Genomic DNA, 25,065 nt, shown 5'->3' on the forward strand with positions numbered 1-25,065 from the left:
AATTAAAGCAAGAGTCCCATTTGCGGGTTCTCACTGCTTAATCTGTTGCCATCCCTTGTGACTTCTCTCTTTGAGTTACCCAGTTATCTGGATTTTCAAACAATGGGCATGTTAATTATTAATTTGAGCTTTGACTGAAGCTGGTTGACAAGTTTGCCAATTGTTAACCAAACTTCTTTCTACTGACAAATTTTTTTAATGTTATTTCTCTTAACAAAATTGTACTCTTATCTACAACACGTTTTAAACTATCAAGTAATTATACAATAATATTATTAGGTAATATTCTTTGAACACTTTTTATGAACCTGACACTGTTCTAGTGCTTTAACACATTAAACTACTGGCACTTCAGCAAGCTCTGCACTCAGCTTATCAGCCTGAATCAAACTTGATTTCTAGATTTTCTATGAATTCCTAATAAACTTCATTTTTACATCTACTTTTTTGCCAATCCCAAGTAACATCTATAGGTTCTACCCTTCTCACTCCTTCACACTTTATTTAGTCTTTGAATACACACCTTTTCTTCCATGTGCTTTCGGCTCTCTTTTGGATAATTGTGACTAGGTTTCTGCTCAAATTTTTGTGCAGAAAAATTGTTTGGGAACAACTATATTTACGTAACATCTTAGAGCAGCTGGAAATGTCCATCCTTAGTAGTTCCGTTTGCTTCTGGATATTACACATGCTTTGGTGTAAGGAGCAGTCTGACTTCTATACAATACCTACTTGGAACTTTCTTCTTTGAAGTGTTCCGAAAAACAGGGTCTACAGGCAAGGCGGCTGCCAAAGAACAACCCCATGGGAATCCATGATACAGGGACCCAAGACTCTTTTCCAGAACACCTGGCACAGCAGCCAGTGACATAACAGAGATTGGAATTTGGCACTAGCGGTTGGAGGGAGTGTGTGTGTAGGAATGGGGCACAGAGAGTTAGGTAGCCAGGTGTCCGTGGCAGGCTTCTGCAACTTGAGTCCTTCTACAAAGCTGATGGGGGGCTCTCCATAGTCAACGTACCTAGAAGTGAGGATTTGCCTGCATATACTTGTCTATCTGTCCTAAAATCAATCGCCATAATGGGGGAGGGGATAAGGAGGGGAAGCTGAAGCTCTGCAAGAGGGTTTTCCAAACTGGAGCATTAGTTGCATGCCCTCTTTCTCCCTCTTAGAGATTCCCAAGGCAAATTAACATCAAGGGCTCTCAAACTGGTAAAGAGATCTGACTCATTTAGTTTAACCCAATGTTTCCAAAGTATTTGGCCACAGGGAAATCTAAGTTTTATGCAGCAATTTATTTACAACCTTTAGAAAATACATTCTTTAAAATGGTACTGAGAAGGGTCTCTTATGAAGTTGGCTGGACCATACAGAGAATGAGTCAATGACAACTCCAGTCATAATGTTTTCTAATAAACTGATCTTACATGAACATATTAGATCCGCGAACAAAAACATGGATGCCAAGCATGATCTGCCTTGCCAAATAATGGGAAAAGCAGATCAAACCTTGTCTGAGCAATGCCTGCTGGTCTCCTGTTAGTGACTGATAGCCAGACCTGCTGACTGAGTATCTCTAAGACAATGGCCAATGACCTCACAACAAAAGTATGTTGCCTGTTAGCACATTTCTGTCTGGAAGCAAAGGGTAGGGAGACTGATTATTATTATTATTTTTTCACATATGAACACAGTCACTGTTAACTAGCCACAACTTCTTACCTGAAAGTATTCTCAGTGTGTTTAAGTTTGTGGGTCATGAATTCTCCATTCTGCGACTTCATTTCTGTAAATCCCTTCTTTCCATCCAAGAAGCTCTTAACTTCTTTGCTTTCTTTGTCCTTTTTAGTCTTCTCATCTTTGATCTAACCAATGGTACATATCAGGAAGAAACATAATGATAATAATCTTAATTAGGTTTTGGTTGGTATCACCAAATAAGACCCAACATCGTTAGGAAGCCAGAAAACTCAGAAGTAAAACAAACTACTGGAGAATGATGTGGTAGAGCTGGAATCAGAGGAAATTCTTAGAGCATAAGCTATGGTCCTCCAGCCTCAGAGCAAAGACCTTGACCACAGTTTTAGGAGGTCAAGATCATCCCTTATTTCATTGAGGTTTTATCTTCAAAAGTAGTGGAGGTGTTACCACTTAGAAACTATTGTGTTCTGGGAACTCCACGTAAGAGTGGTTGTTTTCAGTTCCCACTGGGAGGAGCAATTATTAGTGTGGCCTTGATGGGAGAATGGCCAGGTTGCTTGGACAGATTTCTTCTTGGATGAAGGGCACTTCTTTGAGAAGGACACAGATGTGTTGAGGAGGGAATAAGAAACCTACTGAGCCAGTTCTGTCAAGCCAATTTTGGCAGATGTCAGAGGAAGACCACCCTAGTATTTTAATCAAATGAATAACTAGGGTCCTCAGGATAGAAGACATAATAACCCTACCTTTAGTGGGATGACTCAGAGACCTATAGGGCCATGTTTGTAGTCATCTCAACCATTAAAGATAGAATGGAACAGGAAAAATTCCAGGGTTGACTTTGACTTCCATTGAAGGTAATAATTTAGTCTCTGGAAGTGGCTTTATGATTGTTGTGGAAGACAGAGGAAGGTGATACATGGAGAGCAGGTGTTAGCTTTAATATTTTTTTGTGGGTTTTGGGTTACAAGTTCCTCACAGTAAGTGAGACAGATTATTTCAAAGTATACTGAATTTACATAGCTTTTTTGGGGGGTAAAGGAGTTCAGATTACTTTATCATCTCACCCATTCTTAAAAAATGAGTGTGAAAACAGGTGAGGCTCATTATTTCTCATTTCAAGACAGTGACAAAGCACTAACCTTATAAAGAAACCTAAGGAGGAGGGTTTGGGCATAAGAACTCAGGGCTTCAGGGACTGCCCAGGATGGTCTCCCCTTACCTCATCACTCACCTCTTCGCAGCTGTTATACTTCAGATACCTAACCCCCGCCCAAGTGCATGTTCTACTAAGCAGAGGACATTTTTTTGCTCTTTACTGATGAACCTTCAGTAGTCCTTTGCCTGATTGCCTTTGTTGAGTATTATTTGATTAAATTACTATCGATGGACTATTCACTACCATGTTGCCCTAATCAGTTAAGACTTTAATCTTTCTCCGAGGGGCATATATCTAGGACATCCCTTGGACATGCTGAAGAGGGGGTTGTTATTTTGCCATTCTCTCTGAGAGCTTTGTAATCCGAGTTTTAGTTCTATTGCTGTCAACAAACTAGCTGTTACTTGAAGTCACCTAGCTGTTCTGGAATGCTGGCTCTATGTACATAAAAAGAGACGGGTGGACGAGACGATCCCTTCCTAATCTTTCATCCTGTCATTTCCCTCTTGGCTCCAGATTTGTCCTGAGAGGCGACAGAGAAGAGAAGGAAGCTCCTAGTCTGTCCTATAGCTTTAATAAGGCTCCTTGGTGACTATCCTTGCCTGATGGTAAATCAGTATTCATTGGGCAGGCAGGAGCAAGCAAAGTCTCTTCTCATTTTGACCTACCATTGGTGGGTATAGTTCCAGAAACTATGGACTGGAGTTTATATCCTGGTTAAGAAGTATCTGGGGATACACGTTTAAGGGTGATGGGGTCCCATTTCAGGGAACCCATGAAAGAAATTGTGAGTCAAATCTCATAGTTTGTGGAGCACTATACAAAGAGAAATTCCCTTTAACTCATTTCTCCTATTTTGGAGTCTGAGATATTTCCCAGATATCTCTCAAAATGTACTATCTAATTTACCATCCAAAAATGTGTATAAAATAGATTTGTAAAACAATACATGTCTAACAGAAGAAAAAACCCTTTTTTTCAAGCTCTGCCTTTATTGGCAAAGTTATGGTAGATGGTATGCTTATATTCTCTTTGGAAGACTTTCTTAGAAAAATTCCCAATGAAATAATGATAATGATGCTGACTGCAAATTATTTTTTCTTTCTGGGAAATGAATAAATAAGGTAATTCCATAACACTTTAAGAAGCACAGTGGGTTGGATTCTATAGCAGATTCAACCTAAGCTAATGGGATATTCTGAGCCCACTCGGAAAAGCATTAGAGCCTCTAGATCAAAATGTTACCATGAAGAGAATCTATGCTGATGGATTAATATGGGGTTATGTATCCTGAAGGAGCTAAAGTGCTTCCTATACAGATAACACCAGCATGCTCATATGAAAGGCTCTGGTCAAATGTGATCATTAGGATAACACTATGGGTATCTGGGATATTCAGTGGGATAACACATGGGTGTATGTGTGTGGGGTGGGAATTCCAGTGACATGCCCTTTTGCCAGAGAGACACTCAGAAGGTTGTGAGCAAGTCTGAAAGGACTGAGACGCCAGTCTCTGTGCTGTATCGCTTTGCATCATTTGATTCCAGAATAGTGATAAGAACTGTTGCAAATTACAGTTTTTCAGACTAAGTTGAATATACTTTTGTTAGGTTCAGAAGACTCAATTCCTTTTCCAAGTCCAATGTCTACCACATGGATATCCTTGCTACTTGCTACTGGTCCACAGACAACATGGATTTCACCAGGGAGCTGAGGCTCTACCCAGACCCACTGAGTCAGAGTCTGTGTTTCACAAGGTTCCCAGGTGATCAGCATGCACACTGATGTTTAGTGAGAGGCTCTGGCCTACGTGATATGAATATCAGTTTCAATATTATATGAATAGCTCTGCTGGAAACTGTTTTCCTATTAGAGGCCAGAACAAAAAAAGAGCTCTGGGGTCAAGAACTAAAAGGAGGCATTTTATAGCACAGGGAACTATATTCAGTATCCTATGATAAACTGTAATGGAAAAGAATATCAAAAAAAAAGAATGTATATATATGTATAACCGAATCACTTTGCTGTACAGCAGAAATTAACACAACACTGCACTTCAACTATACTTCAATAAAAAAAATTTTTTTTAAATTAAAAGGAGGCATTTTATAGTTGGGGAAGAGAAAAAGCTAAATTAGGTTTCAAGGTTGCTGGTCATCTGCGATCCATCACCACAAAGAGTCAAACTGCACTGGGAGAAAGAAGGTTTTTTGTAAGGTATTGGAGTGACTTCTGGAAATGTTGCTCACCTGACGTTTGTGTTTACCTATCCTGCGTAGTTCCTTGAATTCAAAGGAAAGACTTTTTTTGAGGGGGGGAACAAAAAGGTGGGATGCGGGGCGGGGATGGAGGAGGGCGTTTACAATGGCTAAATCATGTAAAATACGATTTAAAGTTATGTACATGAAGCAACTACACAAATAACTGGAGAGGGGGAAAATCTAGTCATTCAACTAGTAATTCATGTATGCAGTGTTAAAACAGGAATAGCAGATTTTTTTTTTTTTTTTTAAGCTTGGGTTGAGGAGCTAACCTGTCCTTGTGTCAAAAAGAGGCCAAGTTTTGGGACACTGGAATGTGCTGGAGGGCAAGCAGGGAAAGAGGCAGGTCTGAAATCATCATACCATGGCCATTATTGAACTGGGGACTTATCTGAAAAGAGGCAAAAGGATGATTGGATGACTGCTGATGAGCCCCTTCTAGCTCACGGACACAATACATGAACACAGAATGCCCTGGTCATTAAAAACAAATCACATCTTAGTGAACTGAATTAAATTAGGATGAATTCAAACAGTTATTCAGCCTCTCCTCCTCCACATAAACTTAATCACTGAGTTATGATTTCATGCCCTCTTCCTTCTGTACTTAAAGATATTCCCCACAAAACACTAGCTTTAGAGATGAACCCACGTGGGATATTTCTGTTTGAGTTTAGTCCCAAGGTAATTGTCATGTTTTGGAGATGAATTTGTAGGTGTTCTTCTGTTACAAAATGAGAACAATGTCTCCCAACATGTTTAACAATTTCTTTAGCTGCTTCATTAGAGCCAAATTCAATTTTCTAGTTATTAGTATTTACTCTTTCTCCTGCTTTTAACTGGGCAGTGTTCACATTCAGTTTTCACTCCCAAGCCACCACAAGTTCTATTAGAAACAGGGAGGAACACATACCGTAAAGAAAATAAACGTAACATGAACTAGGAGTTCTTACTTTTTACGTGAATCTTAGGAAAAAAAAGTTTAAGAAAATAACCATTCCCCTGTTTAATCTCATCTATTTGCTAAATATGGATTTTTCTGTGTCTTATTCTATGCCATAATGGGCAGAGAAATGCAGCAAGAGTCCATTTGAGTTGGAGCTCAATAGCTACAATTCAGTCCCACAGGCAGAGTAATTCAAGTCTTTTTACCTTTGATACTTTAATTTTACCATGTTTAAGTACTTTGAACTTGTTAAATACTGTCATAGTTTTTAGGATTGCTTGGAACTGACATAAGCATGATGGTTAAAACAAGGTCAGGCTTTCTGATGCAGCATTTTAATTATGTCGGGGGCATAATGACATTCTCTCTGCAGCTCTGGTCCACTGACTTGTTTACTTACCTACAGTCAAACACCCTGGCACCAGCTCCTGTGTGTGCCTCAGAAATGCAATGCAGAACACTGGGCCAAACTTTTCTTTTGAAAACCAAATATCATCTTCAGTTCATCAAATTTTTTACTGAGATGTGTGGGAGTATTTTTCCTTTGAAAAGTTAAATCATTAATCAAAGCCAGTTGGAAATATTTCATGATTGAAACGAAAAGTAGGATGGCTCAAGGAAAAAAAAATAGCACTTGGGAGAGTAGAAAGTGGGTAAGATTGATCAGAGGAGTGTTTTTCAAGCTTTCTGACTGTGACCCACAGTAAATAAAGACAATTTATATCACAGTGCAATACCTACTGGCCACGATGCCATCTGATATTTTCTATTCTATTTCATTTTAGAAATACAGATTGACACAGTTAGCTAATTTTGAGATGCTTTAAGCTGATTTCACCATTCAGTGGATCATGAGTCATGGCTTGGAAAACACTGGATTAGAGGTTACAATTTTCATCAGACCTGAAATGCCATGGAACGCTGCTCTCTGAGGCTTTATGACTAGGTTCTGTCTCAATGATATTTACCTCTTCTTTTTTGAAGGTAGGCTTGTCTTCTTGGGACTTTCCTCTTTTAGCTTGCATTTTAGCCCCCCTTTCTTCTTCCTTTTTATTTTCAAGAATGGTAAGGTCACTCATTTAAAAGAAGCCCTTGCTAGCTTACAAGAGTGAGAGGGTGCTCAGGTCACTCTGCATGTGGCGTGAAGTGACTTCTCTTTGGCTATCCCAATGCTCACATTCCCCCCATGCCAGTGGTCCTAAACAGCAACGTAGGACAGTTTCCTCCCACCAAAATCTTTTCTCATGAGCCTGCCATCGTGCTCACTGAAATCTAGCGTAATGTGGTGCATCTAGTGCGTGTTGACAAATCTTGGGTGTGGTCTGGTGCATCTTGTTCCTGATCATCTCAATGGAAGCTGTGTTTATGAGCCCCTTGTAAGAAGCAGGAGTGAAAGACAACTTCAGTGCAATGCAGACTTAGCGATAGAGAGTTCTCTCTGGAAACGTGGATACACAAGCATTTCTTTTTTCTTTTTCTTTTTTTTTTTTTTTTTTGCGGGGTAGATGGTGGTGGTACGGTGGTGGTGGTTAGGTATAGTGCTTTTAATGCAGCCTTGCAGACAGACGAAAAAATATTTCTTAGCTTACAAATATTCCCCCACCCCCAATTTCCACACTTCCTTGTGCTACATAAATTTGCGTCACCCAGATGGTAAAAGACGCAAAACGTGTGCTCTTAATTGCCAGTCAGTTTTCAGTGGATGCTACCCCAGATGAATGGCTTTCTGCAAGTTTACATTAAGCTCAGGTCTACATGATGGCAAATCAGGGTTTTGACACTTTTTATAAAAGGTCCAAACTGGCTCCTTTCCCTCCCTTATTACCAGTTAATTCCAAGGGGGTTATTTTGCCTCCTTAAGATGATATTTCTGACCATGATTCATCATGTCAGTTTCCCACCCCAACTTTTAGCATATTTTATTAAATTCCAAACACACAGATAAACTGAGGAGTTATGGTCCCCCTGCCTCATGTAGACCTGTGGATAGAGATAAGTTGTTAAAAGGAATGAGTTTAGATGCAGTGCAGAATCATAAGTCAATGTAGCACCACCACATTTGTCATCTTTGGGTTAATTCATTTTTTCTGGTATTCATAGCAACCAAGCACAGAGCAATTCACTTCTCTCTGGTTGTACCAGTAAATTTGGTTGGTGGAATAGTTAGCTATCAATTGATTGCTTTATGCTTGCACATTGCTATGACCTAAAAAAATGAGCAGCTTGCCAAATGATCAAGCACGTGGGGCTGTAGGAATGTGGGCTCAGTCCCAAATTTGATGTGCATTACATTTCTCGTAAGTTGCAGGCATCACACATTTGGTGCAAAATGTTTACTGTACCTGTTTCTTTTGGACAGCTGTCTGAAGTTTATCTTCTTGTACTTTCTTTTCATTGACCCACTTCCCTTCTGTTTTCTCCTCTACCTTTTCCCCTTTTATCTTTTTCTCTTGCATTTCCCTTTTTTTCTCTTCTAGTTGCTTCTTACGTTTTTGCTCTTCTATCTTAGCTCTCTCTTCTTCCTCTGCCTTTGCCCTCTGCCTCTCCTCTGCTGCCCGTCTCTCCTCCTCCTTAATCCTTTCCCTCTCCTTTGCCTCCCGTCTTTCTCTCTCTTGTGCAGCTGCTTTTTCTTCTGCTTCCTTTCTTGCTTTCTCCTCTGCTATCTTTCGTTCTTGCTCGGCTTTAATTCTTTCCCTTTCTTCTGCTTCCAACCTGGCCCTTTCTGCCTCAGCTCTTTCCCTTGCTTCCTGTTCCATCTTTTCATTATGGGGAATCTCATCTGAGCCTTTTTCCCTCTCCTCTTCTGTCTTAGGCTCATCTGTACCGATTTGCCCATTTTTCAATGACATTACTGTTTCCTCCTGGGTTTCTGCTGCTTTCTCTTCTGCCACCACCTCTACCTGATTTTCTTCAATGCTCCCTTGCTTTGGCTTCTCTTCTTCTTCATCCTCCTTTTCTTTTTCTTCTTCCTTTTTCTCTTCAGCATCCATCCACTCATTCTTCTGGTGGGACTTGGTGACTGTTTCTGTTTCCTCTATCTCGTATCTTTCTCGGCGACTTTCGCTTTTTTCTTCCTTCTCCGCCATTTCATTTTCTGCTGCGTTGTTTTGCATTCTTCTGCTGGGTAGCAACAAACTTGCATCTGCTATTGTTGGGTCAGAATCCTTCTGGCGCTCCAGTGCTTCCTGAAGGCGTTTCTGGCGTCTTTCCTCCCGCCGGGCCAGGCGCTCCAGGAGTGCAGCCTCATCGTCGGCCTCCACCTGAGTGTCTGGGGTGGTCGTCTTGACCTCCTCGTCGGGCACACTGGACAACAGAAACAACAGCAAGGACAGCTTGCTGATTAATCGGTCAGCTGGACTCGTGCTGTGCCCCATGGGAACTGTAGCAGATATATACATCTCCCCATATACAACCCCATATTAGTACATTCCTGCCTGGCTTTCAACTGGCAGCATATGCAAACCTTTGCCCATGGCCTTTCTCTGGCCATGGGGAATCTATTCTGTACACTAGAAGTGCTCTGAGTATTAATGCCACCTGGGCATTTTGCCTCAAGCAACAATTGATGAGCATTAATGCGTAAATACCTCAGCTCCCCTCACCTTTGGAATCAGATAGCGCTGAGGTGCCTATACCGCAGTGGATCTTAGAGTTCCCCGGTGGAATTAAGCTCCTGATACCCACAGTGGTAATTTGCTTGGTAATGAAACCTTTGTTTGGTTGCCTTCCCTTCTCTGTCTCACTTCCCCACACTGCTACCACTTTTTCCTGGGATCATGTTATAAGCTAACTGTGCTCAAATCTTTGTTTCAGAATCTGACTTTCAGGGAACTCAAACTAAGACAAGAACCAAACTGAAAAAATGAATTCCTCTTGTATCATGTAGTGTTCCCACATGTTGCCAAGTCATCTGGAATTCCTGATCTGGATTGCTGGAACACTAAGCACTTTGAGAGGATGGGGGTGTATGTTATAGTGCGGAGATGCTATACTCAGGCCAGTGACCTCCATGGTGGAGACATCTAACTGTCCACCACAATTTATGCTCCTCTTTCCTTAGTCACAGGGAAGTGATTGCCTGTCAAGGATTATATTTCCCACCCTCCCCTCTTCCTCGCACCTAGGTGGGGCCCCATGACCAATAATTCCAATGAAATGTGAGCAGAAGTTAGATGTCCAGACCAGGACAAGTAAGAAGCAGAGGTACATTCTCTTCCCTTTCTATCTCTATCTACTGGCTAGATCAGAGGACTCCAAAGCCCCTGAAGTTGACAGAGTCACAGGAGGAAAGAAGACAGGGAACCAGTTCTACCAGTCAGAAATACCCACACTGGACTAGTATGTGTTATTGCATCAAACTACTAAAATTTGGGGACTCATTGTTAAAGCAGCTGATGTTGCCCTAACTAATAAATATACCATCTCCATTCTTTGTCAAGATTTCCATGAATAAAGGGTCTCTTGCCCTTCTTTTCTGCAGTAGACAAAGAATAGTTAAATTTGATGTTTATAAGAAAAGAAAAGAAAATCTCTAAAAACCAAACTGTAGCATGTCCACCACTGTGCTCACTATTGCAGGATGCTGGACACTGCCCATGCCAGGGGTGCTGGTCTTCACTGCAGGAAACAACCAGTCATGTGATACTAGGACTGTGACCAGAGTTGGAAGAACATGTCTCGCAATGTTTAGAAACTCCATCAAATTTCATGGTTCATACCAACCTTGGCCCTTTTGAAGTTCAAGTTCACTTAATTTTGGAAAAACACATTTCACATTTAACAACAAGAAATGGCAGACTAAAGGCTAGATTCTAAACTTTCTTGGCCTCAGCTGCTGCTGTAAGATACTGTCTCCATGAATTAGACACATAAGGATTACATTTCTCTGAAAATGCAAATAGTTTAGAATTTAAGGGGGAAAATCTATATACATAAGGCATTTGGATCAACTGAATTCAAATAATTTTTAAGAGGTACCCCAAATTCCAAAATGCTAGCTGGCTTAAAGAACTCTTGAGTTAAGAAACAACAGACTCTACTGAACCTTTCTTTGCTATTTATAAATCAGGACAGCAATCAACAGGAGAAGCTGAGTACCAGTCAGTTGTTTAGCCGCAAGAAGAATACTTATTCTTCTGGTGGCTAACTAGTATGTCAGAGGTAAATCACATGTTATCAGATCTGAATATGCGCTACTAAAAAAAAGAATTTTGTACTCAATCAATGCATGAAATAACTAATAATAGTAAAATGTGAAAAAAGAAGAGAAACACAAGTAGGAGCAAGATTTTAAAAGCAAGAAAACTATAGGCACTAGTAATTTTTTAAGGCATTGTTGATTACTCACTAGTAACCAGATTCACAAAAGGCCTTAAAATGTCATTTTTAAACTCTTTCTTTCCCATGCCCTTCAACTCAGAAATAGAAAAGGCAGTGAAGACTATGCAGCCCTGATCTGTAAGACTCTGCTACCATCTTCCTAATAATGGTCAAAATTACTATGTGCAAGCACTGTGTATTTTACAGGTATTATCATCTCATTTAAATTTAACAACATTCCTAAAAGAAAGGTATGATTTTTACTTCCATTGGACTGAAGAAATACAGTTAGTGAAGAAAGGGTCAAGCTGGGATTCAAAGCCAGGTAGTGAACCCCAGAGAACCTCTTTGCTATACTCCCTCCCTAATCAGGAGCTACTTACTGAGGGACAAAGTCTGTTTTTCCACCTAACCAAGAAGCTTCCTGATTGAATCAGCCTGCCTGCCAGCATGTTCACTACTGCCTTCAGAAACCCTCTGTGTACCCACTCAAATTCACGTTAAAGAGGCCAGAACTCTTTCCCTTCAGAAATTTCTACACAGATTGAATGAAGGGGATTATCAAATACAGTGCCCTCCCAACACACACAAAATAGAAGAATCTAAAACCAAAGCCACACAAAAGATCTTACATGGTGATTTCATTATATTTAACCAGTCCACAATTTAAAAATAAAATTATTTTTTTTCTCCATTCCCCCTCCCCATCTTTTCTATACCTTGGGGCATATAAATGATATATACTAACTATTAGCGTAATGCACTGTGTGACCTTGTATGTGTGAACTTGTAAAAGCCCCTTTTGAAAAAGTTGAACTTATTAAGTATTCTCGACTTTCCTGATTTCTACCAGGACTGGTATAGGAAAAAATGTAGTACTAAACTCATAAGCTTGTTTGAATAATTACATTAAATTAAACAGGATTCTGCACCTTGTTGAATATTGTAGAGATCAAAGAATACTGGTTTAGGGTGTATATCAGGAAAAATAAGACATTTGCAATTCATGCCTATTTTTAAAATTCAAATATTATCTGCTACTGGTAGGTACAGAGGACTATTAAACTAATACATCTTCAGTTCAAAACAGATAACAATACCCTAAATAATGAAGGTAAATAGTTTTCTTTATTTAAGCATATAACCCACGATTTTTAGTAAATAAAAAATTTACTAGATTACAAAAGAAAATAAAATCCTTCAACTGGGGTGTGTTTAGGGGATGGGATGCGGGGGTGGGTGGGGAGAAAGGAGCATTGGTGTCCTAATGTCTAAATCAGATTGACTGTCCAATCTGGTTAGTTGCCTAAAATATCCACAGAAGAATTAAACAAGCTAGAAAGACGGAAAGAGTTGAATTGGGCTGAGAAGGGGATGCTTTGCCCAACACATTCCTTTCATCAGACAGGCTAAGAAGCAACTGGAAAAATTCTCCCTTCTGAAGAGGACAGTACCTGTTCTGGGTATTGACCTCCACTTGGTCAGTCACCTGTCCCAAGGATTCTTCCTCTTGCTTCTGCCGCAGCCTTTCCTGCCGGGCACGGCGGCGCCGTTCCCGGGCGGCCTCTTCCTCATCATCGTCGTTCCGCTGGTAGGCAATTCTGTAACATCACAAAGACAACTTCTTGAGCTTGCCAACTGCCCACCATCTTCACCAGCTTCTTGGAAGGATCGACCCTGAACTTGACTACTTACTGAAACATAGAGTTCTAAAAGGATGGTTCTGTTCCTTAAGTTTAGAGACCTGATCTGACTAGTTTTTAAACTTTTAAGTATCTGAAAAGCATTAGTCCAATAGCTACAGAGGATAATTTACAATGACCAAATAACAGCTTAAACTAAAAAAATTTACACAAAAGCAACTGCCTTTGGAGACTGTGGGTTAGCATATTTAGATTTCTTTACTCAGCTGATGATTAGCATGTTAAGATTTAGAAGCAGAAATCCAAAGAACTGAACTGAAAGTACTCAAAACACTTATTGAAAAGATTCAGCATGTTGTATGAATTATTTGTGGATATGTTGTCACAAAGGTCAGAAAAGAATCAAGTTATGTTACCAAACCAGGACTTTGGCATTAATAAGCCAAACAGCTAACTAAAATCCAGAGCAGGATATCCTCTTTGCTTGGATTTAATTTTTTCCTTTTTGTTCACTTTCACTGAAGAAAAGTGTTATTGACAACTGATACGAGGCTTCACAGTCAGTGCAGCGCCCTCTAAGGCCCCCTCTTTTGTTCTAAAACTGCTTTAGTGTCCCACTACCCACACGCTGGGCACATCTTGGGAGCCCACAGGTGTGTATTTAGATAGAAACCTAAGGGCTAAGGCAGGTAGAAGAGGCGCAGAGGGTTTCACATGCATATATGGTATTTAGCTTTCCTAGTTTATCGGAAGCAAAGAACTACTTAGGGAAATTATACAATCAATATCACTAGTTAGATACGTTTCCCCTAATATTTATTCCCCAGTAAAGAATCGGAGCTGGGGAACTCCAGATGCCCAGACTCATGAGGAGATAGCCTGCGTGGTCACCTGGCTGTTTTGGAAGGAGGACTGTGTACGGACATACGGAGTGCTGAGAAGGCATGGCAGTGCTGGCTGGCCCAGGAACAAGCTGGCCCGATGGATGCATGGAATGCAATGGAGCTGCACTGTGCAGCAGACTGCTTTTTACCTTGGAGAGTTAACATGCTTTTTTACAGTGTTACTTACATATCTACAAATAGAAATCCAGGTATGTAAACGTTTCATGCTTATCAATAATGACTAAGCTAAAATAATTTACAAATGAAAGAAAACAAAACAGCAGAATCATATAATTTATACCAACGAAACGAACCTAATATGACTGATGATGGTTTGCTCATGTTAGATTTACAAACTAGGTATTTTTAGATCCAGTACTTTACTTTACCTATCTTTTGACTTCAATAATACAAATGCTATGAATGTTTTTGACCTTACAAAAACAAGATGAACAGTTCTGAAGGTTTGTTGGTTTGTTCTTTGCTACTTAAGAAACTCCGACTTCATACTTGCTAAAATGTGCTAGTGTGCAATATTCAAATGCCAATATAAATAAACTGTCACTTAGTAATTCTATAAAGCTGACTGGTTTATTTCCACAAATATGGAGAGAAGGGCAGTGTGATATAGTTAAAGGATAACTAGGTTAATACTCAGAAAACCGAGTTTCTAGAACTGGTCTCTCCCCAGCTTGCAGCCCTTTGATTAGCCTGCATTAAACTGCCTTGTCTGTAAGTGGGTGACAATCAAATGAAATCATGGGTGTATTGTGGTAAGGCATACTACAGTGTAGTATTTTGTTGTTATTAGGAAAGTGCAGTGGAGGAGCTGCTTTGTGAGGAAAGATGAGTTCAATTTTAGACTTGTTGAATTTGAGGTGACAGCATGACATGATTTGAATGTTCCTTTCTAATTCAATCACATTGTAGTTTGCAGTTGAAAGCCCTTCCCAGTGGTTTGGCTTCAGTCTTCAGATTCTTGGCCTCATATTCCTTTGGCTTATTTCTCAGTAGACAGCTTTAACCACAGCAGGGAGAATGAGTCCTTAATGACTGCTTCCCAAGCTAATCAAACAGAAAGTCTTAATTTGCCCTTCTACGTCTCTGGATCAGCCATGAGGTCTTGGCTATTACTTGGGGCCTTCCTTTTCCAAGAGAAGCAAGACGCATAAAAGCTCCATATGGGACACCCTATGGCAACAACAAAACCCTCCCCGCTCCTAAATGGAATCTCATTTGAAGCCCTTAATTTCCCACTATACTTGAATATCTCAGGGGTGTTACTCTCCCTTCTCCCACCCACCCAATGTGCTTCATGGCGGATGCTGTTGGCTTTTAGTTCTGACACGACCTAGATATGCCATCTGTCTCGGCCAGGTCACGCTCAGTCTTCCTTCATCTTAGGTTTCTCATCGGAGGCGTGGCCTTCCACAACCAGATCGCTGCCCCTGTCTCTGCTAACTCTTCTTGCTTCATACTGCTTAAAATTTATCATCACTTTCCATGGGTGGACTCTTACCTAGGATACACAGTTGCCAGAGCTAGATTTTTGAGGACTTTTTATTGCTACTAATAAAGAAACATGTTAAAATTGTTTTCATAGTTAAAAACAAAAAAGGAGCCAAGATGTTTTCATGGCATTTTGAATCAGAACGTGCCCGGCTGCTGGCTCAATAACATATCAGTTGACTTTGTAAGTGAAACTGTGCCCATGCCAAATGACTTGATATGTATAGAAATTCTTCGAATGTGGGCCTCCCTACTTTAGTCCTCAGAGGGCAGAGCACACAGCGGTTGCTTAGCTTTCAGGCCTCTCCCACGGCAACTACCCTTCATACTACTACCAGAGGTTTATTACTTTTCTTTCAAAATTGAAAAACCTTAGTTGTTAAATTTTTTCTGATTCTAAAAGTAACATGCACTTATTATTTTCTTAAACCAGACATTAAAAAATGTACAAAAGAGAAAGTAAAAATCAGTTCCCTAATCCACCACTCAGATATGAACATGATTAACATTCAATGTATTCTACCAGAACTTTTCCTTTGCATACATAGATATTTTAATTTTTAACAAAGTGGGGTCATGTTATATATACTACTTTAGAAACAGCTTCTTTAATTTACCTTATTTATGACTATTTTAACACATTAGCAAAATATAATTTCCAACAGCAACACAGTATTCTATGACTAGATGTACGTAGTGGATGTATGTATGTGGATGTACTATAATCTATTTAACCAGATTTCTACTGATGGGCAGTTAAGATTTTTCCAAATTTATGTTCTTATAAACAATGCTGTAAAGGACATCACTATAGATATACTTTTACCAATTGTTCAATTACTTATCTAGGAAAAATTCTCAAAAGTTAGAATTCCTGAGTTTAAGATATGCTCATTTAAAGGCTCTTGTTAAACACTGACAATTTGCCCTCCAGAAAGGTATGTAACATCAGCAATGTATGAGTGCTAATTTCGCCATAACAAGAATTTATCCCAAAAGACAGATGAGAACACAACATCCTTAATACGTCCACATGATAGCACAACAACTCTGCTTTAGGCTTCAGTTAAAGACAAAACGTTAACGTTCTAACTTTTCACACACCAGACTTAAGTGTATTTGAAGTGCTGCTGACTAGTAAATCTCATACCTAACCACCCACTGGGTTGTAATAAAAGCATAACAATCCATTTGTTCTCTCTGTGAAAGTTCAGCAGATGCTGGCAGTAACCAGTCTACTGTATCGTACACTATAAAGGCAACTGATGTTCCCAGATGATTCAGAGCAGCGGAGGACTCGAAGTTCCTCTGAGTCATCTGAGAAAGATTAAACTATGTTTATTAGAGTTTTAATCAAATGCATTTTACTTAAAAAATGAGTAATCCCAAATGATATGTAAGGCACCTTTTATTAAATAAAATGTTCAATTGACTTTCCCACCCAGGCTGGGGGTCATCAGGTTTACTCTGGAGTATTATGCTTTGTTTCTGGGTAATTGCCTTTGCTCATCTCTTAGAGACCACTTGGAGAAAGGTATGATTGACCTTACTGCCGGAAGCCCAGTGCTGCTGGCAGCAAAATGGCTCATCAAATATTCGGGAGAGAGATGATCTTGTGTGTGTGTGTGTGTGTGTGTGTGTGTGTGTGTATGTGTGTGTATCAATAAGTGCTGAACAATCTCAGAAGTCCGTAATAATTACATGATGTTATTTGATTGTGTCAGTGGTATGAAAAAAGCAGAAAGGTCTGGCTTTTCTTCCATTCCCAGAACCACTGCCTAAATATCCTGGTGTTATATTATAAGAAAAAACAGGTCTATGCAATGGGAAAACTCTCTTGGAATGTTGTGGCTTTCACACCAAAGGCTTTTTAAGTCTTTACCACCAGACCTCTACTGCCTCAGTGTATTCAAGTAACACTATAATCATGTTACAAGCTGTGCCTTTTAGATAGAAAGTTCAAATAAATAAAAGTATTGCAGACATGGCAAATAATGAAACCACTGAGGACTCAGCGTCTTTACATTTGGCTGGGCCAGGGTCTAAATGTACCCTAGATGAGATAAAGAGGAAGTGGCAGAGGCTTCCACAGTAAGACACAGGAGCAAGGCACTAGCTGTCACCTTGCCCCAATGTCCCCCTCACCCCATCTTCTCCAATAAATATTTCTCAAGACTTGCTCAACACTGGCAAAATTCTCACTATGATTTCATCTACAGTACAGAGTTTTTTAACCCTGTGTTCTCCATAGTGTGAAGAATGTTACTCTCATTTCCTTTCATTTTGTCTGGTTATTTTTATTTTGCTATTTTCTGATTTGAGACTCCAGTACCTGATCCTTAAAGTTTTCAAGTAAAAATGCTGGCAATAACATTTTATTAACAAGACAAGATCTCTTATCAGGAAACCATGTTTAAAAATAGAACAAGAACAAGCAATAACCAGTTTTATGAGGGGGTTGATTTTATTACAAGTTTAAGAGCACTAAAGAAAAGATTTAATTTTCTATATCTTACAGCAATGGTTACTAACATTTAAAGAATGTGGATCTCTTTAAAATATCAAGAAAAATTAAAATATCATGACAGTTGCTTATAGTTTTGTTATTTATTAAAAATGTTTTATAAAGTCTATAAACTCAACACTGCATAAAAAAGGAATCTGTATCTTATAAACCACTGCATTTATACATATTTGCAGAGCAGTCTTTCATACCTGAAACAGTTATTTATCAGACTACAGAAAATAAATTTAGGAATCTCTTCCAATAACTTCACCACTAGAGAACCACTGGTATATAGAAAGAGATTACCAGAGTGCCACTGAACAGACTCTGACTTGTCCCCTTCAAGCTCTTTTGCATCCTTTAACATTCCTTGTGCTTGGTAAGCACACATAAACATACACATACACATACACAGACACACACGCAAACCCACAGGTTAAGTGAGGAAAACCTCGGAGAAAATAAAAGGCTCAAGGCACTAAAATGAGGCCCGTGTACAAAAGACTTATAGAGATCCCCATTCAGATCAAAGTTTCCAAGTCTCTCTGTTTTCCTTAATTATTTCTGCCACATTCCTATATTTTAAAAAGAGAATGTTGCACCTAAAATTCCAACAGAACAAATAAATTCGCTACCTGAAAGAAGGACTCCTACCAATAGTTCATCATCTGTGAATTCACAGTAACTTATAGGCCAGCAGACACTTAGCTGAACCCTAAGATCTGTTTTCATCTCCCTGCATCCCTTTGTACCTCTTCTTTCATGCAAGGAGTCATCCGATAGAAGGTGGTGCTGGTTGAAAAAGATTCCAGGTTGTAACTGTGACACTCAATCCCAAACACCATCCTGCCCCCAGCTTTCTGCAGCTGTACATTCCCCACGCAGGCCAGACTCAGGAGGAAGACTGACTGGGGTTCACATCTGCAAAGGACTTCTTAGTCAATTACATTTCTTTGATTTCCATCATTCTTGGTTCTGCCAATGTCATTGTCTTAGCCTGGGTCTTAATCTGGGATCCAACTTAGAGTTAAAGCCTCATGTGGGTTGAAAATGTGGTCATCAACTATTAGGAGGCAAAATGATTCATACATACTTTCAGTATTGTTTTTCATGTACCAAAAAACCCCAGTGATTTTCTTTCATAATATGAAATGCAAGTGATTCTCCAAACATATCCAATTAGCCCTGTGAATTGCTCAAATGCTCTTAGTAAAATTTCAGGCAATGCTGTGATCAGGAGGGAAAATCCTGGCCTGCTGAAATGAATCATATTTGCTCTGCAGATTTACTGTATATTTGAAAGTTAAAAGAGGTTTATAGATACATTCCAGGCTCTTAAATATGATTTTGTTTATATATATGTGGTGTCTGTAAAATGCTGTGGTTTCATTTAATGCACATAAGGTCCAATTCTGAATGTTTTTCCCTTGGATTCCTTAAAAGAAAGGCATTAAAAATTACAGTGGAGGAAAAAATCAAGAAAATAAAAATATTTTCAGGTCAAAATATGTTTAGAAATGGATTAATAGCTAATAGTCAATCGGTCTATTAGTAATTAATACAGGATAGAATGAAAGAAAGCCCCCCTCATTTAGAATATATGTATATATATATATATATATTTTTTTTTTTTCTGGTAGGGAAGGTAAAAATATGCTGAATTTCACTGAAGGATTCATTGCTATGTCAGGGGTGTGCCTTTTATGGGAGTGCAAGCATGCAAGGGGATACATTACTCTAAAGAAATTTACCCAGGAAGAGAGGTATGTCCCACCCCATCTCCCTGTACACACACACATTTGAGAGTTGCTAAGGTTTGCAAACCAGCCATAAATTTTGGTTCTCAACAGTAAGACACTGTGTGCTTGCACACTTCAGTGTTCTCATATATGTTATTCACCACAAGTTATCACCAGCAGCCTACCATATGCTTTATATAATGGTGACATCCCATAATCACATGAGTTTCTATAACCACAGACCATGGTGGGGAAACGTGTCGCGGAACAGAGTAGAAAGAAACAACATCAGGCAGTGGGAGAAAAACCTCTTCGCCTTGCCTCCACGCACTCTCATAGAAGGCTGGTTCTTAGTATCGTTATGACTGTGATGTCCTGGCAAACAAATAGGTCAGCTCTGGTTGATCATGTATGGTTAGAGGGAACTCTGGGAGTAGGGCGAGTTCTGATTCTGCCTCAGGGTTGTATGGCTGACTAGGGCTTACGGGAACACAGTTCTCAGGACGGTCCTGCTCTGGGACAGGCAGGCCCCTAAGCTTAGAGACTCATTGCTGAATTGATACAGATAATCATTTGTATCAGGAAATTTTAAAAAGATGAATTCTAACTGTTTCGGGTCAGTATTTTAAATTAAAAAGACGTTTAGCATGAAATATATTGTACCTATGAATGAGTGTATAGTATACCACCACGTAAAAGAAGAATAATGAACCAAACACCCAAGTACCTACTACCCAGCTTAAATAGCACCAGCACTTTGAAGATCCTTATGTGCCCTTCCTCAACCCCATTCCTATCTCTTTTTAAATGCCTCCAAATAACCTCTAACCTGAATTTTAATTGTTCTCTTGCTTTTCTTTGTAGTTTTATCCCCAAGGGATGCATTCCTAAACAATTCATTTTTTAGTTTTGCCTTCTTGAACTTTATAGAATCATACTATATGCATTCTGTGATTAGTTTCTTTCACCCTACATTATGCTTTTGCGATTCATCTATGTTTATATGAATAGCTGTAGTTTATAATGACAGAGGAGATACAGGATTTCCCAAACATTTCTTGAGATTATAGTTTGGATGAGATAAATGTCTAACTTTTTATTCAACTGGTGCCGTGTTCTTTTTTAAAGTCCATAGATATTCAGTAGAAATGAAATGAATAGAATCTGGATTATTTCTTACTGAATTGTTATTTTTTCACATTTATTTTTTAAAGGAATAATGCATCTGTCAAATCTACTAAACACAGATTTTGGAGGGATAATTCCATGGCAGTTTCCTGAGATAAACTAAAATCTATTTGTTCTGTCACAAACAGGACCGAATTTGCACCACTCCCACTATCCCACCCTATTCAAACGATAAGCTTGGTCAGATACAAACAGTTCAGTTTTTAATTTATAAATGTTTAGAAAGTGTAGATATGGAAAGAGAAGACTGATGATGGAGAAGATATATTTTACTCCTCACTTGATAAGTCAAGTTAAGCTTTGATTTGAAATGAATGACAAGGCGTAAGAGAAATGTTTAAGTGGCTAGTAAGATAATTAAAATAAAGTAACCAAACTTTCCTCTCCTTTAACTCTGATTTGAAATTCAACTGGTATAAAATGTGGCTGATACAGGATAAACCCAAATTACTACCTATGTTTTCATAAACATTACCTTTTCTTCATCCCCAACCTAGGATTCTTTGTCTAATAAGAAACTTAAATAAAATATGATCATTAATAAACTTGGGCTTTTAAAAATGTTGTCATTCAAAAGTAAAATCTGATTTGGGGTTGTTTTCTGACTGTTGTATCTATTAAAGGACAATCTTGGTTTAATGTGCATAGTAGATGTGGACAATGAACCTTGGGCTTAAGTAATTTATTTTCAAGTAAAACATGATAAAACAATTCATCAGACCTGGGTGCCTATGACTGGCAATGCTGCATTCTGCCAGTTCTTTCTCTTGCACGTAGGTCTGAACATGGATATACGGCTGATGAAAAACACTGCCTTAGAGCGGGGTGCAGGTAAACCTCCACATGTCCAGCGGCCGACTTGGATGCAACTGCATCTGACCACAGATATATAAACAAGCAGATTCTTTTCACAGTCAAAGACAATCTCCTAGAAACAGAAACTTCCATTGCCATCTTCAAATGTAAAAAAATGAAATCATTTTAGATGAGTCTTATACTTAGTGTGATCTAGAAATTAAAATATTACCCCCAAATTTGAAATATTTGTGTGATGCAGTACAAAGGTTCATAATTTCACGTGGTGGGGCTTTGAATTATGGTACTGCTATCACATTGCTAAACACTGGACAAAAGAAACAAAGTGATTGGGAAAACAAAAACAAGATGTCCTTAAGTGGAGATTATGAACCTGTGACTAATTAGAAGGAATTCCTGTAAGGGAAAGCGGTATTTCAGACATGCTGACGGAAATGGTACATGGCATGTGGGTACTGCTAACTGAAGTCACATGTCCTATGTCAGCTGAGAGGATTCTCAGCATCCTCTCTACACAGGCAGTGCTTAATGCAGGGAAATTTATGGGTAATGGATTTTCATAACAGGCCTTTTATGATCTTCTCCTCCCTCAAAAGTGCCCTCTGGAGCTTTCCTGCTTCCACTCTCATTTTTCTTAATTGGAAAAAGATTTAGTATTCATTTCCTCTCTCCCAGTGCTCTTTTGGCTCCATTTCCCTTGGGGTGGCATGGCCTCCCATCATTCCCCCCCACCCCACCCCCGCTTTTGTCCTTCCTCTCTCCTTCAGAAACAGAAAGCTCAAATATACTGATAGATATGACACTGGAGCATTGTTTCCAGCAACTGTGGTGAGTGATGGGACCGTTATTCTAACAAGAAAGCATATTTTGGGGTGATTACTACCTCCCCAACTCCAGCGGTATTACACAACCTTACCTAACATCCAGCTGGCTCATAGCTAGAACTGCAGAGTTTTGTTTACAAGTGGTAGCAAGTAGAAAGACAAACCTTGAATAGAGACAGGAAATGGAAAAATGAAAGGCCAAATCCTGAACTTTGGACCTATGTGAAGAACATTTATTCTTGTAGGGGACTTGGGAGCCAATGGCTGTTAATGGGTCCAACCTCCCTACTGTTATGAAAAGAAGTCAAGGACTCTGCTCTGCACTTGGTGGATCATCTTCCTAAGTCAACAGAAACCTTTCCTACGATGGGGCCTGCTCCATGTGGAAGGAATAAAGCAGATACCTATTTGTTGTGATTTGGTAAACAGCCAGCCTGACCAAACCAAACCAAACCAAATAAAGACCTCCATAGTTAAAGTTAATAGAAGACCCCTATAAAAATGTGAACATTTAAACAGATAAAGTAATATTAAATAACTAAGCTCCCACATTTGTGTGTGTGTTAACTGAATTAGATCACCGACAGCTGAAGAATCAGACAGCCGGGGCTCTGAGAGAGAGAAACATGGGCATTAGAGACATTCTTAGATAGCACTTAAATTGCTTGAGGTACCTGTCCTGCACCAGCAGATCGACACCCCAACAATAGAGTATAAACCAATACAGTCACTAGTTCTTTAAAATTGTTACCTGGTACAGGAGGCACTGCTTCAGTAGGGGAGATAACTGACTTTACTCTAAAAATATTTTTTTCTAGTTATAAATTACAAAGTTACAGCACTGGCATTGGTTTATCGGTTTCTGATCTTGTGTATATTCCTCTCTACAACCAAACCACTGATCCCCGTAGCACCTAGACTTTGAAGGGAGGACAGTTAAATTCAAGTGGGACATCAGAGTGATGGGCTCTGAACAGCCTAGATTCTGAGGAGGTGCTGGTGGCCGATGTGCCAGGTATGAATGTGGCTTCTTAACTTACAGAATTGGGTGCTGGTTGGTAATGCTACTCTAACACGCAAATTGACACCTAGGTGACTGGAATTAATGCATTCATCCAACACACATTTATTGAGTATTTACTCCATTCAAGCCACTGAGGGTGGAAGCTAAGGTGAAAACCCTGAAAAGAGTTTATAATCTGGTAGGGAAGCTAAGACAGGTGTAAGAACATAATAATAGATAGAATGCGGTAAATATCATAGGAGATGTTGATAAAGTGATCTAAAGTTTAGAGGAGGAAGAAGACGATTCCAGCTAAGGGATCAGAGAAGGCTTCGTGGAGAAAGTGGTACCTGAGCTAGATCTTTTAGGATTGGGGCCGGGGGGACAGAAGAGGATCTTTCCACATACAGAGAGCTCCAATAGCAAGGCTGCAGAGTCAGGAAATATGGACATGAGAAAGCAAACAATCCAGTCTGGCCGGTGCTTGGAGTACGTGAAAGGTATTAGTGAGGCTCCAGTTGTGCTTGGCACATACAGAAGGACAGCTTCCAGTAACTGGAAGAGTAAACCAACCATTTTACAAAGCTTAAGAGGGGTGCTCCTTCCATTGCGGTGGCCCTACAGAAACACACAGGGAGGATTTTCTAGTTTCAGTCTCCACTCCAGGTGTTTCATGTCACTCTGCAGCTTTCCCTGAGAAATAAAGGGCTAGCTACCCAATATCAAGGGCTCCATAAATCTTAGCTGCAAGAGGAGACTTCAGTTGAGCAAATCCTACGATCATTTAGAACAGAAGCACTGTGGAGGATCCTTCAAGAGCAATAAGCTGTGATTTCCAATTTTTCAGAGTGGCATTTTGTCCTTTTTTATTCTCCACTGTCTTGTACTCACTTTGCCCACATAGAGTAAATCAAATTTTTACTTATTCTGCTTGTTAATCAGATCCCAGGTGCAATCCACCACTGTGGCAAGCTGGCAAGATAGTAAAACAACAGAATCATTAAACTAGAAGGAATTTTGGAGGTTATTTTCAATCCATGCTACACATGGTGACCTGGGGTTGAAGAGGTGAAGTGACTCAAGCAACTACAAAATCAGGACTAGACCCAGGTCTTTAGATCCCATACTTGTTTTCTTTCTAACCTATGACACTGTATCAGCTTTCTTAGGGTGTTCTGTAGATTAACAAAGAGCTCCAGTCATCTAAACCAGGGATTGGCAAACTATGGCTCAAGGGCCGAATCTGGCCCACATTCTGTTGTTGTAAATAAAGTTTTGTTGGAACATAGTCATTCCCGGATTGTCTATGGCTGCTTTCACCCTTTAATGTCAGAGTCGAGTAATTATGACAGAGAGTGTATTTCCCACAAATTTGAAAATATATACCATCTAGTCCTTTACAAAAAAAGTTTGCTGATCCCTGATCTCAGCCAAAGGTCCTGAAATTTTTTTATAGTGTTACTATCAGTGAAAAAATTTAAGCATATATATATATGTATATATATATATATATATATATATATACACACACATATATGCACATATATGTATATATATACACACATAT

The 25,065-nt window shown here is 39.4% G+C and overlaps 1 protein-coding gene across 11 annotated transcripts in view; it reads right to left on the reverse strand.

Moving 5' to 3' along the window:
- CALD1 (caldesmon 1) overlaps nucleotides 1–25,065 on the reverse strand; it is a 182,810-nt gene that overhangs the window by 22,633 nt on the left and 135,112 nt on the right. For 9 of the 11 annotated variants that reach the window (XM_057550099.1, XM_007177123.3, XM_057550103.1 and 6 more), the window contains 3 exons: nucleotides 12,841–12,987; nucleotides 8,968–9,370; nucleotides 1,723–1,865 (listed from right to left, as the gene is read on the reverse strand). In XM_057550099.1, the coding sequence (XP_057406082.1) occupies nucleotides 1,723–1,865; nucleotides 8,968–9,370; nucleotides 12,841–12,987 (693 nt within the window). Of the gene's footprint in view, nucleotides 1–1,722; nucleotides 1,866–7,035; nucleotides 7,114–8,409; nucleotides 9,371–12,840; nucleotides 12,988–25,065 lie in introns of those variants that run through there. The other 2 variants (XM_057550106.1, XM_057550105.1) reach the window with 2 other exon arrangements.

The sequence above is a fragment of the Balaenoptera acutorostrata genome, chromosome 7 (genome assembly GCF_949987535.1).
Source record: "Balaenoptera acutorostrata chromosome 7, mBalAcu1.1, whole genome shotgun sequence".
In the NCBI taxonomy this organism is placed as follows: Eukaryota; Metazoa; Chordata; class Mammalia; order Artiodactyla; family Balaenopteridae; genus Balaenoptera; species Balaenoptera acutorostrata.